Raw genomic sequence first — 13,412 nt, forward strand, 5'->3', positions numbered from 1 at the left:
ATATAGTGCCTGGGGAGGTCTCCTTAATCTGCCTCTACATCTGTACCATGTATAGAACCTGTTGCAGCAAAAATATTTATAAAGGAAAAAAAATGAAATTTTCTCTGTAAGCTTTCTTTATGTTATAAACAATGGCTTGGGGAGCCAGTCTGTATGATGAGGCCACAATTTAGTGCATTTGGAACAAGATTAGAGATCTTGTTTTTGATAAGTCTCCAGTCTCCTCACTGACATCCCTCCCCTCTCCCATACACAGGACATTGGACACAGTCCTGGCCTGTTCTCTGAGGGGGAGTCTAGAGAGGAGTGAAGAGCGGGAGCTACGCCGGGACGGGGTGGAAAGGAGAATATCAGATGAGATCAGAGCCGCCAAGCTGGAGCCCAGAGAGGACCGTCTGACTGAGCCATGCACAGTGCACCAGAGAGGAGGTCAGTGACAGCGCCGCCAGACACTATATGGCCCAACACTGAGAAGAGCTAGCTCTAGGATATTAATGAGATCTGGTGTGGAGATTGGAGCGTCTGTGGTGGAACATGTGATCTGCTTCCATACTATGTCGGTGTATAGCTGAACCTGGGAGGTGGAAGGAGGATCTGCAGGATCTGCAATCTCACGCTGTCCCTGATCTCTTATAATTTGGAGAGGATGGAGATCTGGTAAGAGACCATCACTTTCTATTTTTGAGCACTGGTGGAACACAGAAGCACCTTATTGGATGTTAATACAGGAAAACCGAGAACAGTGCACTTTTGTTCATTTGTTTGTTGGTTCAGCAAATCGTTTTTGATACACTGTTTTTTTTCTGATTTTGGACATCTATGTGGACACATTGTAATGATATTTCTTTGAGATATTGCACAATAGACTTTGAGGAAAGAATAATATGGACACTAAATAACATATTTTTTGGGATAACATATATATATTTGATTTATATATAATTTGTTTTTTTTTCACTCATTGGTATTTATTTGCTAGCTTTTTAACTAGATATGTGACTACAATTTTCAGCTGACTATCACTGTGGTCACTATTTGTATTTCGTTTGGGTGTTGATTGTCCCTTCACATCATAACCCTTTAGAAAAAAGGCAACACCTTTTTGCTATAGAAAGTAGCTTGGGGAAATTCCTAAATGCACAGTAAAAAACATCACTATATGCACAAGACTTTTTTTAGTTTTGTTTTCCTAAAAGCGATAAAAGTAGATATGTAATACAGCCTCAAACACACCCACTAGAGCTAATCTTGATATTCTTAAAACTTGCACACAAAGAAACTGAATCAGCAAAGCTTGAATAATGAAGAGGAAAACGTTCATGTACATTATATATGTGTAAAAGTTAAACTATCGTAGTCCTAAAAAAAATTAGCATTTACAAAATACTTGAGAAAAATATTTATTTTTCTCAATATTTTTTTTTTTTTAAACTTCTTCAAAAGGTATGTAAATTCAACGAAAATTTCCATGACCAAGTTATTCTGTCTCATCATTCGCTGCTTCAGTTTTCTGTTCCTCATCAGCTCTATTTTCACAATTTTCAGAGGGAGCAGTACCGTCCTTTGCAGCTTGTTGTTTTTGTTCTTTCTTCCCTTTAGCACCTTTGTTTGCCTTTGTGCCTGGCTCCTTCTTGGCTGCAGGTTCCTTTGGTTTTACATCAGGTTTAGAAGGAGCAGATTTTCCCAACAGTCTTGCCGATCTTCTTGTAGGCTCTTGTTTAGTTACTTTGCAAGCATACTTGGCTTTCAGCTCCTTCTGGAGACTTTCTCTTAGGCATGATGATCTTGGGGTGCCAGGCTCACCATGGAACTGATGTGAAGGAATAAGAAGGAGCAATTGCTAGTGCTCGAAAGGAAGCGCAGTGACTGGAGCCTCACAACCGCTTTCAGCACGACTAGTCTCCCTCCTACCGTAACCGTATAGAGGTACTCTTAAAGAAAGCAAGAATTGGCCTTGCTATCAAAAATGTAAATGATTTGCACCTGTCAAACAGGTGCAGAAAAATTGGTCCTTGGGTGTTAATTGTAAAGATAAAAGAGAAAAGTGCAGCGCTGGACAAATACCACAAAATGTGAATGTGATAAAACAATAAATCTATAACAAACAATAGTGATTGGTAACCAAAAATATTGAGGTTGACAGCAAATAAATAAATTAATGAATATTAAATAAATAGAATGCTAATAAAATTATCACAAAAAAATAAATGTTGTGAAAAATAGTTCATATAATAAAATAAAAGTGAGATGAAGTCCAAAAAACTTGAAATGTTCAATGCAGGATCCTGGATCAATATTCCACTGTTAGTGCTGCCCACCACCTAGTGATATAAAAATGGAGGCTTACCAGAAAGCCTGCGACCACCCTTATTCAGGCGGGTCAAAACAGGCCAAGTAGAGATCTCAGAACCACAGGGGACAATGCTGGAATCTCGCCACCCTCCTTGCTGAACAGCCAATCAGTGGAAACAGGGGACACCTTGGATGATGTGTTTCCGGGAGACAATCCCCATAGAGCAATCGATACAAACTTCACAAAGATCCAATGAATGGTGAACCGTGGATTTTCAAGAAGAGAAAGAGACTCCAATAGTGTAGAGAATCTATGGCTCGTTTATTTAAAAGTTTAAAAACAAATGCAAAAAAATCCCAGCAGGGACAAAGTAGTGTAAACTCCACCCCTGCCGAAAACAAAGCCGCACATGCGCAATTCGTGTCAATGTTGTAACCCTACGGCCGGTTCGTCACAACTGACGCCATCAGGGGTACGCAACAGCGCACGCGCATGCGCCTTATAAGCTTGAACGGCGCGATGAGAAGCGCAGCCGTTGGCTAGCCAGTAACAATGCTAGGACCTGATTGGTTTCAATTGTGCCCATGAAACCTACATCAAAAATGTCATCATGATAAAATCAACAACCACAAACCTAGGCAGCCTAGACAGTCTTGTACAGATTCCACATCCCAAAAAAAACACTTAATCGGCAACATTGGCATAAGGGGCTTGATAGCTGCTGCTAATCCAGGAATGATTATTTTTGATAAATGTCAGCCGATCAACGGAGTATGTGGACAGACGCACTCTTTTATCTGTCACAAAACCTCCAGCAGCACTGAATGTCCATTCGGAAAGCGCGCTGGATGCAGGGCAGCCATGCAGCTCAATTGCATACTGGGCAAGTTCTGGCCAATGGTCTATTCTCGTGACCCAGTAACCAAGTGGATTGTCAACTGGAAAGCTCTCCATCTCTGTTTTCGCCCCTGGATAATCTCCCATCATATGATGCAGATGCTGCTGATGGTATGTGGAAGCGGACAGCCATGGGCGCCGAGGACTAAAAAAAATTGAACTAGCCTTTCTATGAGACTGTAACCTACCAGAGTCTGGAAAGGCATTACATAAACTGCTCTTTGAGGTGTCCTCAAGATATTTCATCCTTTGCTCCCTTCTGTGAGGACAGGACGAGTTCTGAGACTTTCCCCTTGTAACGGTGGTCAAGGAGGGTTGCCAACCAATAGCGATCCTTCTCCTGGATGCCACAAAATCTTGGGTCCTTTTGCAGGCTTTGAAGAATGAGTGAGCCCATGCACCGCAAGTTTGCATAGGCATGAAAAGCAGAGTCCTCAGGCTCACTGAGGTTTACAGAATCTGGAAATGCCTCCTCCCAGTCACATACTACCCCCAAGGGTTCAGGGGACTGAAAGCCATTTCTTAAGGTTTGACGTATGTCTTCCTCTGCTTTAATACCTCCAACACTGCCATCACCCTCCTCCTCTTCTGTGTTCTGTGGCGTCACAAGAATGTTGTCTGCATAAAGTGGGCCTTGAGAGAAAAGGAATTCCTGCTCTGCCTCCTGCTGCTCTGCAGCAAGTGCCCTGTCCATAATGCCATGCAGAGTCTGCTCCAGCAAGAACACAACAGGGATTGCGTCACTGATGCATGCATTGTCACGGCTCACCTCCTCCTCCCCTCCTCAAATGGTGACAGTGCAGTGCATGCATCCTTTATCAGCAGCCACTGGCCTGGGGAAAAAAGCCCAGCCGGCCTGAGCCTGTTGTTGTGCCATACTCACACAGATACTCATTGATGGCCCTCTGCTGCATGTGTAGCTGCTGCAGCATTGCCAAAGTTGAGTTCCACCTGGTAGGCATGTCACAAATCAGGTGGTTTATGGGCAGGTGGAATGCCCTCTGAATTTCAGCAAACCATGCACTGGCTGTGTATAACCACCTGAAATGGCTACAGACTCTTTAGCAAATCTTCCAATCCTGGGTACCTGTTTAGGAAATGCTTCACCACCAAATTGAGGACATGTGCCAGGCCTGGCACATGTGTCAACTTTCCCTCTCTAAGGGCGGACAGGAGGTTAGTGCCATTATCACACACCACCATTCCTGGCTCCAGCTGGCATTGCGTGAACCACCTCTGGGCCTGCCCCTGCAGAGCTGAAAGAATCTCTGCTCCGGTGTGGCTCCTGTCCCCTAGACAAACCAGCTGAAGCACTGCATGGCATCTTTTAGCCTGACTCATTGAATAGCCCTTTCAACGCTTAATGGGTACTGGTGGTTCATAGGACAATTCAGCAGAGGAGGGCATGGAGGTGGAGGAGGAGGAGAAGGAGGGGGTAGAGCTGACAAATCTCGCATCATCACCACCAGCTGTATGGAGACGTGGCGGCAAAACAAGCTGCAGCACTGAGCCCTGTCCTGCATCCTTCCGAGTTGCAAGCAGAGTTACCCAGTGTCTGTATTTTTTTTGTTTCGCTGCAACAGCTGGCGCAGAGAAATTTGCCTGCTACAGTCTACAACTGGTAGTGTGCTGCTGGTAGACGTGCTGCAAAGACCTGTGATACCCTTTGCTATGCCATCATCCCTGTCAGTGGAGGCTGTTGAGAGGTCATGAGGTATAGCGGGGATAGACCTGAAAGGTGAGGAGGAGCAGAATTGCATCCCTTTTGTGTGTCTTTCAGGTGCTCTTGCCAATTGGCTGATTGGTCTGAGGTTAAATGCCTTATCAAGCATGTGGTACCCAAATGGCTGGTGTTTTTGCCATGCTTGATTTGCTTGACGCAAAGTTTGCAAACTGCAACAGTGCAATCGGCTGCACATGTGCTAAATAAGGCCCAGACAGCTGAGCTGTGGGAAGTGGGCCGGAAGATAACAGCTCCACAATGTGATGGAATAGTCTGGCTGCTCTCTACTCTTCCATGATGGCTGCCTGGGGTAATGGGGTTGTGCCTCACCCTCACTTTCCTCCTCTTCTCTATCTGGCAACCCTCATCATCATCATCCCCTCCATCCTCATCATCACTGGAGCCAACTTGGCAATACGCTCCGGCTGGGGGTACATTACTGCCAATTTGTTGTTTACCAGTGTTCTCCCCTCTCTGTAGGCTCATGTTCCTACCTTCCTCAACCTCAGACTGAGAACCAACATCTGAATCGAGTAATGGCTGTGCATCGTCAAGGAGCAAGTGGCTGACGCTGTGTTCAAATAATTCTGCTGACTCCTCCATGCTTGATGCTGGGGCTATGGCAGGAGTAGTTGTGGACAAGGTGGCAGAATAAGCTGCTCTGGCAGCTGTGGTGGACTGCACACTAGTCTTTGCTTGGGTGATGGAGGATGAGGATGGTTTACTAAGCCAGTCCACCACCTCCTCTGCATGCTGTGGCTAGATAGCATGGACAACATTACTAAACAGAGGAAATGATGGCCTGCCTGAGAACTGACCATGTCCACCTTTGTCTGTGGACACATACGCTGCTGGCCTCCTCACAGTGCCATGGGAACATCTGCCTCTCCTTGTTGGCCTCCCAGACATGATGGGGGGCTTATTACCAAAATGTAATAGAGAAGGGGAAACGTATACTTGGATGCACTTTAATCAATGGAAAGTGGTGTTTGGTGCACTTTAACCTGAGTACTCACTACACAAACACACTCCATTGATGCACTGCAATATACTGCAGTAAAACAGCACTGATGCAATTCAATATACTGCAGTAAAAGTGCATTATTGCAATTCAATATAATGCAGTAAAAGTGCACTAACGCACTTTAATATACTGCCGTAAAAGTGCACTAACGCACTTCAATATACTGCCATAAAAGTGCACTAACGCACTTCAATATACTGCAGTAAATGTACACTAATGCACTTCAATATCCTGCAGTAAATGTACACTAACGCACTTCAATATCCTGCAGTAAACATGCGCTAATGCACTTCAATATCCTGCAGTAAACATGCGCTAACACACTTTAATATACTGCAGTAAACGTGCACTAACACAGTTCAATATACTGCAGTAAACCTACACTAACGCAGTTCAATATACTGCAGTAAACATGTGCTAACAGGCCTTAATATGCTGCAGTAAACCTGCACTAACACAGTTCAATATACTGTGGTAAACGTGCACTAATGCACGTCAATATACTGCAGTAAACGTGCACTAACGCACCTCAATATACTGCAGTAAACGTGCACTAACGCAGTTCAATGTACTGCAGTAAACGTGCACTAACACACCTCAATATACTGCAGTAAACGTGCACTAATGTCGTTCAATATACTGCAGTAAACGTGCACTAGTGGACCTCAATATAATGCAGTAAACATGCACTAACGCAGTTCAATATACTGTAGTAAACATGCACTAATGTACGTCAATATACTGCAGCAAACGGCCACTAACGCACATCAATATACTGCAGTAAACGTGCACTAACGCAGTTCAATATACTGCAGCAAACTTGCACTACCGCACTTCCATATACTGCAATAAAAATGCACTATTGCAGTTCAATATACTGAGTAAACGTGCACTAACGCACCTCGATGTCCTGCAGTAAAAGTGCACTAACGCACATCAATATCCTTCAGTAAACGTGCCCTGAAACACTAAACAGACACTAAAGTAAAAAGGAAGGTCGTACTACACTCACACTGCACTATCACTAGATTCAAACTGACATTCTACACTAACAATAGAATCACTATAGCACACTAACTCGCTAGTAGCACTGAACAGAGCCCTGTTCTATCTCTCTCCACTCCAATATCACGCTGAAAATTGCTGCTCTGGGAAGGATCCTTTTATGGAGGTGGGGGGGGGGGTCTATGAGCAATGAGCCATGATTGGGTACAGTCATCATTACTTTCTCCAGTCATGACATTGACAGTGTTCTGTGCCCCGATTGGGCAAATCCTTCATTGCTTCAGCCAATGAGGGCTTCCAATGCACTATGCAGGGCGTGCAGTGCATTGTGGGGGCTCGGTGGGGCCAAACAAACGGTCGAACGCCCCCCAGACAATTCGGGTGTTTCGCCTAATGGGTGAACAGCCAATGTTCGGCCTGAATTCATGTTTGGGCCGAACCGTTCGCCCCCAACACTGGCGCTGTACAACAAAGTTTCTAGAGTGTCTATTGCTCTGGCTCTGGTTTTATAAATAAGTACAAGGGTTCAACATTTTAAAACATATTACAGTATATTATTATATAACATATTATATTATCCAAGGGTTCCGCCGTACAGTGTGAATAGATTTTACGTTCACACAACCAACAAGGGCCAACCCATCACCTCTCCACCGAAAAGGGTTGATTTTGGCTTGTCTTCTCAAATAAAAGGATAGAGTTGGGTTTTCCTTAAAGAGGTAAAAAAAAAATTAGAACCAGAAGTTATGAATATGCCATCAAGTTAGCACGAAAAATTAGATACAATTGGCATAATTATGTACAACATAAATTAACCTGTGTTTGTTAATTTTTGTAAAAAGAAATAATAGAGATGCAGGCGCACACACATAATGTGCATCTTAGTTAATCACCACTTTAAGTTGGCTACATATCGCCCACTGATTATGCTGTCTTTAGGTTCTAGGAATCTGTACATTTTAATATAAGAAAATGTTTTATTCATAAGCTACTTGAGCAACCATTATATAGATGATGAATAATCATCATAGACTTTCCAAATTACGAGCAACGTCCTAAAGCGCTGGCCGGCTTCTGTCCCTCGCCACGCTGTGCTGGATCCTGATTTTGCATAAGTAGATCAAAGAGTATATATATATATATATATATATATATATATATATATATATATTTTTTTTTTTTTTTTGCAACATTGTTAAATTTGTTCAGATTTTAACTCCAGCTTAACTACACGTGGATTTTTCTTGAGAAATAATTATTTTATATAGACAGCTTTGGATATATATATATATATATATATATATATATATATATATATATATATATATATATACATTTTTATTATTTACAGATCATTGCTTTCTACAATTTAAATGCAACACGGCCAGCAGGAGTTTGGCCGCTCTGTCCTAGTAGGTCATAGGTGTCAGTAATGGAGACATATGTACCATTCGTTTTTGCTGAATCCCACTTGCAATATTCAGGGAATGGTTAACCTCTTCAGTAGATCTACAGTAGATCTACTGCGGGCACAGCATAAGTTTGGCAGCAGATTCCAGCCAATGATTTTGGCTGAAAGCTGCTGATCAGCTGTGTCCAATCACAGCACAGTGTTCTGGGATTACAAACACAGCGAAATCTGTGTGCGGTGTGGCTGTTTCTTCTCCTTGAAGAGCAGGGAGAAAAAAACAGCCAGATCAGTAAGTAAAAAGCAGCACACGCTACACATTGTTAGGTACTAGGGTTGCACCAATACCACTTTTTTAAGACCAAGTACAAGTACCAATACTTTTTTTTAAAGTACTCACCGATTACCGATACTTTTTTTTAATGACATGGGATAGTGGCACGTGTGTCAGTAGTTTTTTTTTTTTTTACAATTTAATTTTTTACAATTTGTTTTTTTTTCATTATTTTTTTCCAATTTTATAGTTTTCTGTGATTTTTTTTTTACAATGCTTTCTTTTTTGGGGGTGGGGGGTTAGTGGATGGGAGTTTTTTTACAATTAAACTTTGAAATATTTATTACAATTTACTTATTTATTTTTTCAGCCCTGGGCGCTTTGGTAAGATATCAGGGGTCTAAACAGACACCTGAGACAGAGAAAGGGACTGAGGACAAAGATTCCCCAGTCCCTTTCTCTGCAGCCTCAGCTGCACTGAAAATGAATGAACAGGAGACAGAGGCTCCTCTCCATTCATAAACTGAAGCATCATAAACACAGGTTACGATGTTTCAGTTGTTCAGTTATGATGAATGGACAGAGGCAGTGATCACGGACTCTTCATTCGGAAAAGGAAGGAGCCGGTAAGTGACAGATTTACCGGCTCCTTTCCTCCGCTCTCCATCCTGACAGATCTGGGGCAGGGGGAGACCGGTGGAGGAGCCGGAGAGCCGGGGAGGACACAGGGGGACCCGGAGGAGGACAGGGGGACCGAAGAAGGACAGGGGGGAACGAAGGAGGAGAGGGGGGGACCGGAGGAGGAGCCGGAGAGCCGGGAAGGACACGGGGACCCAGAGAAGGACATGGGAGGATCGAAGGAGGAAATGGGGGGACCGGAGGAGGACATGGGGGGATCGGAGGAGAACAAAGTTGGGACTGGAGGAGGAGTCAGAGAGCCGTGAAGGATGAAGGGGGACATAGGATGGCACAGAAGGGGGACCCAGAGGATAAAACGGATCAGGACCCTGAGGAGGTGACCGAGAGAGCCAGGGAGGACGCAGGGGACTCGGAGGATAACACAGAGCGAGACCCAGAGGATAAAACAGATTGGGACCCGGAGGAGGACATGTGGAGCACAGAGGGGGATAGCCGGGGCTGATCGGTGCGGCGGTGGGGGCAGTTACAAGCACCGATCTCCCTGACAGCCGCGGGAGGGAGAGGAGGAGAAGCTGCTGTCAGAAAAGTTATACTGGGAGGTCGGTGCTTGTAACTCCCCCCACCGCCACACCAATCACCCCTGAGGCTGCCTAAGTATCGGGTCAAGCATCGGAGCATTTGCACGAGTACCGTGACAGCTGATCATGGAAGTAAACAGAAACCGTTTATCGGCTATTTTTTTTCCTCACGCGAAAAAAGAAAAAAGCAGCTAACCGGCTTCTGTTAAAGGGACATCGGTCCCCTCAGTGCCCACCAGTGCTGATAATCAATGCCCACCAGTGCCACCTATCAGTGCCCACCAGTGCCGCTAATCAGTGCCCACCAGTGCCGCTAATCAGTGCCCACCAGTGCCACCTATCAGTGCCCACCAGTGCTGCTAATCAGTGCCCACCAGTGCCGCAAATCAGTGCCCACCAGTGCCGCAAATCAGTGCCCACCAGTGCGGCTAATCAGTGCCCACCAGTGCCACCTATCAGTGCCCACCAGTGTTGCTAATCAGTGCCCACCATTGCCACCTATCAGTGCCCCCTATCAATGCCCATCAGTGCTGTCCATCAGTGCCACTTACCAGTGCCCATCAGTGCCGCCTATCAGTGCCCATCAGTGCAGCCTATAAGTGCCACCTCTTAGTGCCACCTATCAGTGCCATCTCTTAGTGCCACCTATCAGTGCCTATCAGTGCCACCCACCCCAGCCTATCAGCACAACCTATCAGTGCCCATCAGTGCCTTATCATCAGTGTCACTTATCGTGCCACCTACCAATGCCCATCAGTGCCGCCTATCAGTGCAGTCTATCAGTACTGCCTATCAGTGCCACATTTCAGCGCCTATTAGTGCCCATCATTGCCACCGCAGCCTCATCAGTGCCTCCTGATCAGTGCCCATCAATGCCACCTCACCAGTGCCACATCATCAGTGCCCACCAGTGCCACCTATTAGTGCCGCCTCATTAGTGCACATCAGTGAAGGAGAAAAATTACCTGTTGGCAAAATTTTATAACAAACTATAAAAAACTTTTTTTTTTCCCAAAATTTTCTGTCTTTTTTGTTTGTTTAGCAAAAAATAAAAACCCCAGTAGTGATTAAATATCACCAAAAGAAAGTTCTATGTGTGAAAAAAAAAAAGATAAAAATGTCATATGTGTACACTGAACACTGAAAACTGGCCTGGGCAGGAAGGGGGTGAAAGTGCCCGGTAGGCAAGTGGTTAATATACACTTATTGGGATTTTTTTTTTTTCACCAAAGATGTAGCAGAATACATTTTGGCCTTACATTTATGAAGAAATTTGATTTTATTGGATATGTTTTTTTTTTTTTTTTTTTTTTAACAGAAAATATATATATTTTTTCAAAATTTTCAGCCTTTTTTATTTATATAGCAAAAAAAATAAATAAATAAAATAAAACCCCAGTGGTGATCAAATACCACCAAAAGAAAGAAAGCTCTATTTGTGGGGAAAAATTATATAAATTTCATTTGGATACAGTGTTGCATGACCGCGCAATTGCTAGTTAAAGTAGCGCAGTGTCGCATGGCAAAAACAAATGCCCTGGTCATGAAGGGGGTGAAACCTTCCGGAGGTCAAGTGGTTAAATTGTCACGCACTGCATCAATAAAAGCTGAAAAGGTCTCTCTAAGCCTAGGAGTTATGGGGGCTTCCTGTACCTCCTCAGGGGAGTCAACATTATCCGGCAAGGATCCGGAGACTCTACACCAGAAAAGGCTTTCACAGCCCGAAGGCTTAGAGGCTGCAGGCAGGTCAGATAATGATTCTGTAGATTCAAACACTGAGGTACACCTATGGCTTATATGGCTAGAGCCATAAAAAAAAAACAATGCAACTTGGCCCATGAAATACCGCATGACTGCGGTGAAATCCTCCGGGAGTTAAACCCAAGGGCCACACCAGACAGAGCTAAGGAGCATCCTAAGGAATAGAAGGACTCAAGCCAAGGACAACATTCTAAGCTATCAGTGTCAAGCCTGGTAATACTGCAGATCAACCAACAGTGGCGTCACTAGGGTTGGTGTCACCTGGTGCGGTAAAACACGGGATTAAAACTGAGGGCCACACCTGACAGAGCTAAGGAGGATCCTAAGGAATAGAGGGACTCAAGCCAAGGACAACATTCTAAGCTGTTGGTGTCAAGCCTGGTAATACTGCAGATCAACCAACAGTGGCGTCACAAGGGTTGGTGTCACTTGGGGCGGTAAAACATGTCACCTGGTGTGGTAAAACACAGGATTAAAACCGAGGGCCACACCTGACAGAGCTAAGGAGGATCCTAAGGAATAGAGGGACTCAAGCCAAGGACAACATTCTAAGCTGTTGGTGTCAAGCCTGGTAATACCGCAGATCAACCAACAGGGGCGTCACTAGGGTTGGTGTCACCTGGTGCGGTAAAACATGGTGTCCACCCCCCACCCCCACCCCCCAGACCATACCTTGGCTTGTACATCCACTTCAGCTGTCAGTGGTGTAAGTAAAGTACAAAACCAAAGAAAATTCCCAGTTTAACTCAGCAGCCAATTTGCAAGAGTTAGGGCTGCAGATATATTGGGGTGCCTTGGAGCGGCTCTGCAGCTTATCCACTTCCAGCCCAAAGACGTCATATGACGTCCTGGTCTCTCCATAAAGAGGACCTGTCACGCACTGTTCCTATTACAAGGGATGTTTACATTCCAGACATGGATGAGTGAGTTTGGGGTGGAGGAACTTGACTGGCCGGCCTTTACACACACAGTAGAGCTGCACGATTGATCGTCAAGAATCGTTATCGCGATTTTTTCCCCGTTGCGATCTTGACAAAGGGTTTCCCGATGTTTGGTATGCAGAGAATTTTCTCTCTCGTCAAAAGTCAAAGTCTGGGCAGTCTGCCAAGTTTTGAAACATTCTAATGCCCCGTACACACGGTTGGACTTTGTTCGGACATTCCGACAACAAAATCCTAGGATTTTTTCTGACGGATGTTGGCTCAAACTTGTTTTGCCTACACACGGTCGCACAAAGTTGTCGGAATTTCCGATCGCCAACAACACGGTGACGTACACCACGTACGACGAGACTAGAAAAGGCCAGTTCAGAACCAAGCGCGGCACCCTTTGGGCTCCTTTTGCTAATCTCGTGTTAGTAAAAGTTTGGTGAGAGACGATTCGCGCTTTTTCAGACTCGTAGCTTTCAGATCGTTTTCTGCCGTTCAGTTTGTGCTTGTGGGTTTGTATCTGCTCTTCAGTGCGTGCAGTCAGTTCGTATCAGAGTTTTCTGTGTGATCTTGCCTGCTCGTTGCTGTTTTTCAGGTCGCTCTTCACAGGCCTTGCTGTTCTTCAGTGCGTTCTGTTACTTCGTTCTGAGCAGCCGACCGTTTTCTAGCCATGTTTCGTATGCGTACTCCTCGTAGAGTTCGTGCTGTGCGGGGGCTTGGTGTTGGGGTCCTGACCTTGACACAAGTCCAGTCCATGAACAGGGTGGGGAGGAGTTCATGGACCAAGAATTGGTTGCTTCAGCGTGACCAGTTCTCTCATATGCCTTTGCTCCGTGAGATCCATGAGAATAATCCTGATGATTTCAGGAACTTTCTCAGGA

At 44.8% G+C, this 13,412-nt stretch overlaps 1 protein-coding gene across 1 annotated transcript; it reads right to left on the reverse strand.

The window, feature by feature from the left end:
- Positions 1 to 1,459: 1,459 nt before the first annotated feature.
- LOC141105214 (high mobility group nucleosome-binding domain-containing protein 3-like) lies at positions 1,460 to 1,778 on the reverse strand. Its single transcript, XM_073595102.1, is given in 2 exon segments — positions 1,460 to 1,744; positions 1,746 to 1,778. Coding segments are annotated over 2 exon segments (300 nt in total). The 3' UTR covers positions 1,460 to 1,477.
- Positions 1,779 to 13,412: the final 11,634 nt, after the last annotated feature.

Source organism: Aquarana catesbeiana, linkage group LG08, assembly GCF_042186555.1.
Source record: "Aquarana catesbeiana isolate 2022-GZ linkage group LG08, ASM4218655v1, whole genome shotgun sequence".
Classification (NCBI taxonomy): Eukaryota; Metazoa; Chordata; class Amphibia; order Anura; family Ranidae; genus Aquarana; species Aquarana catesbeiana.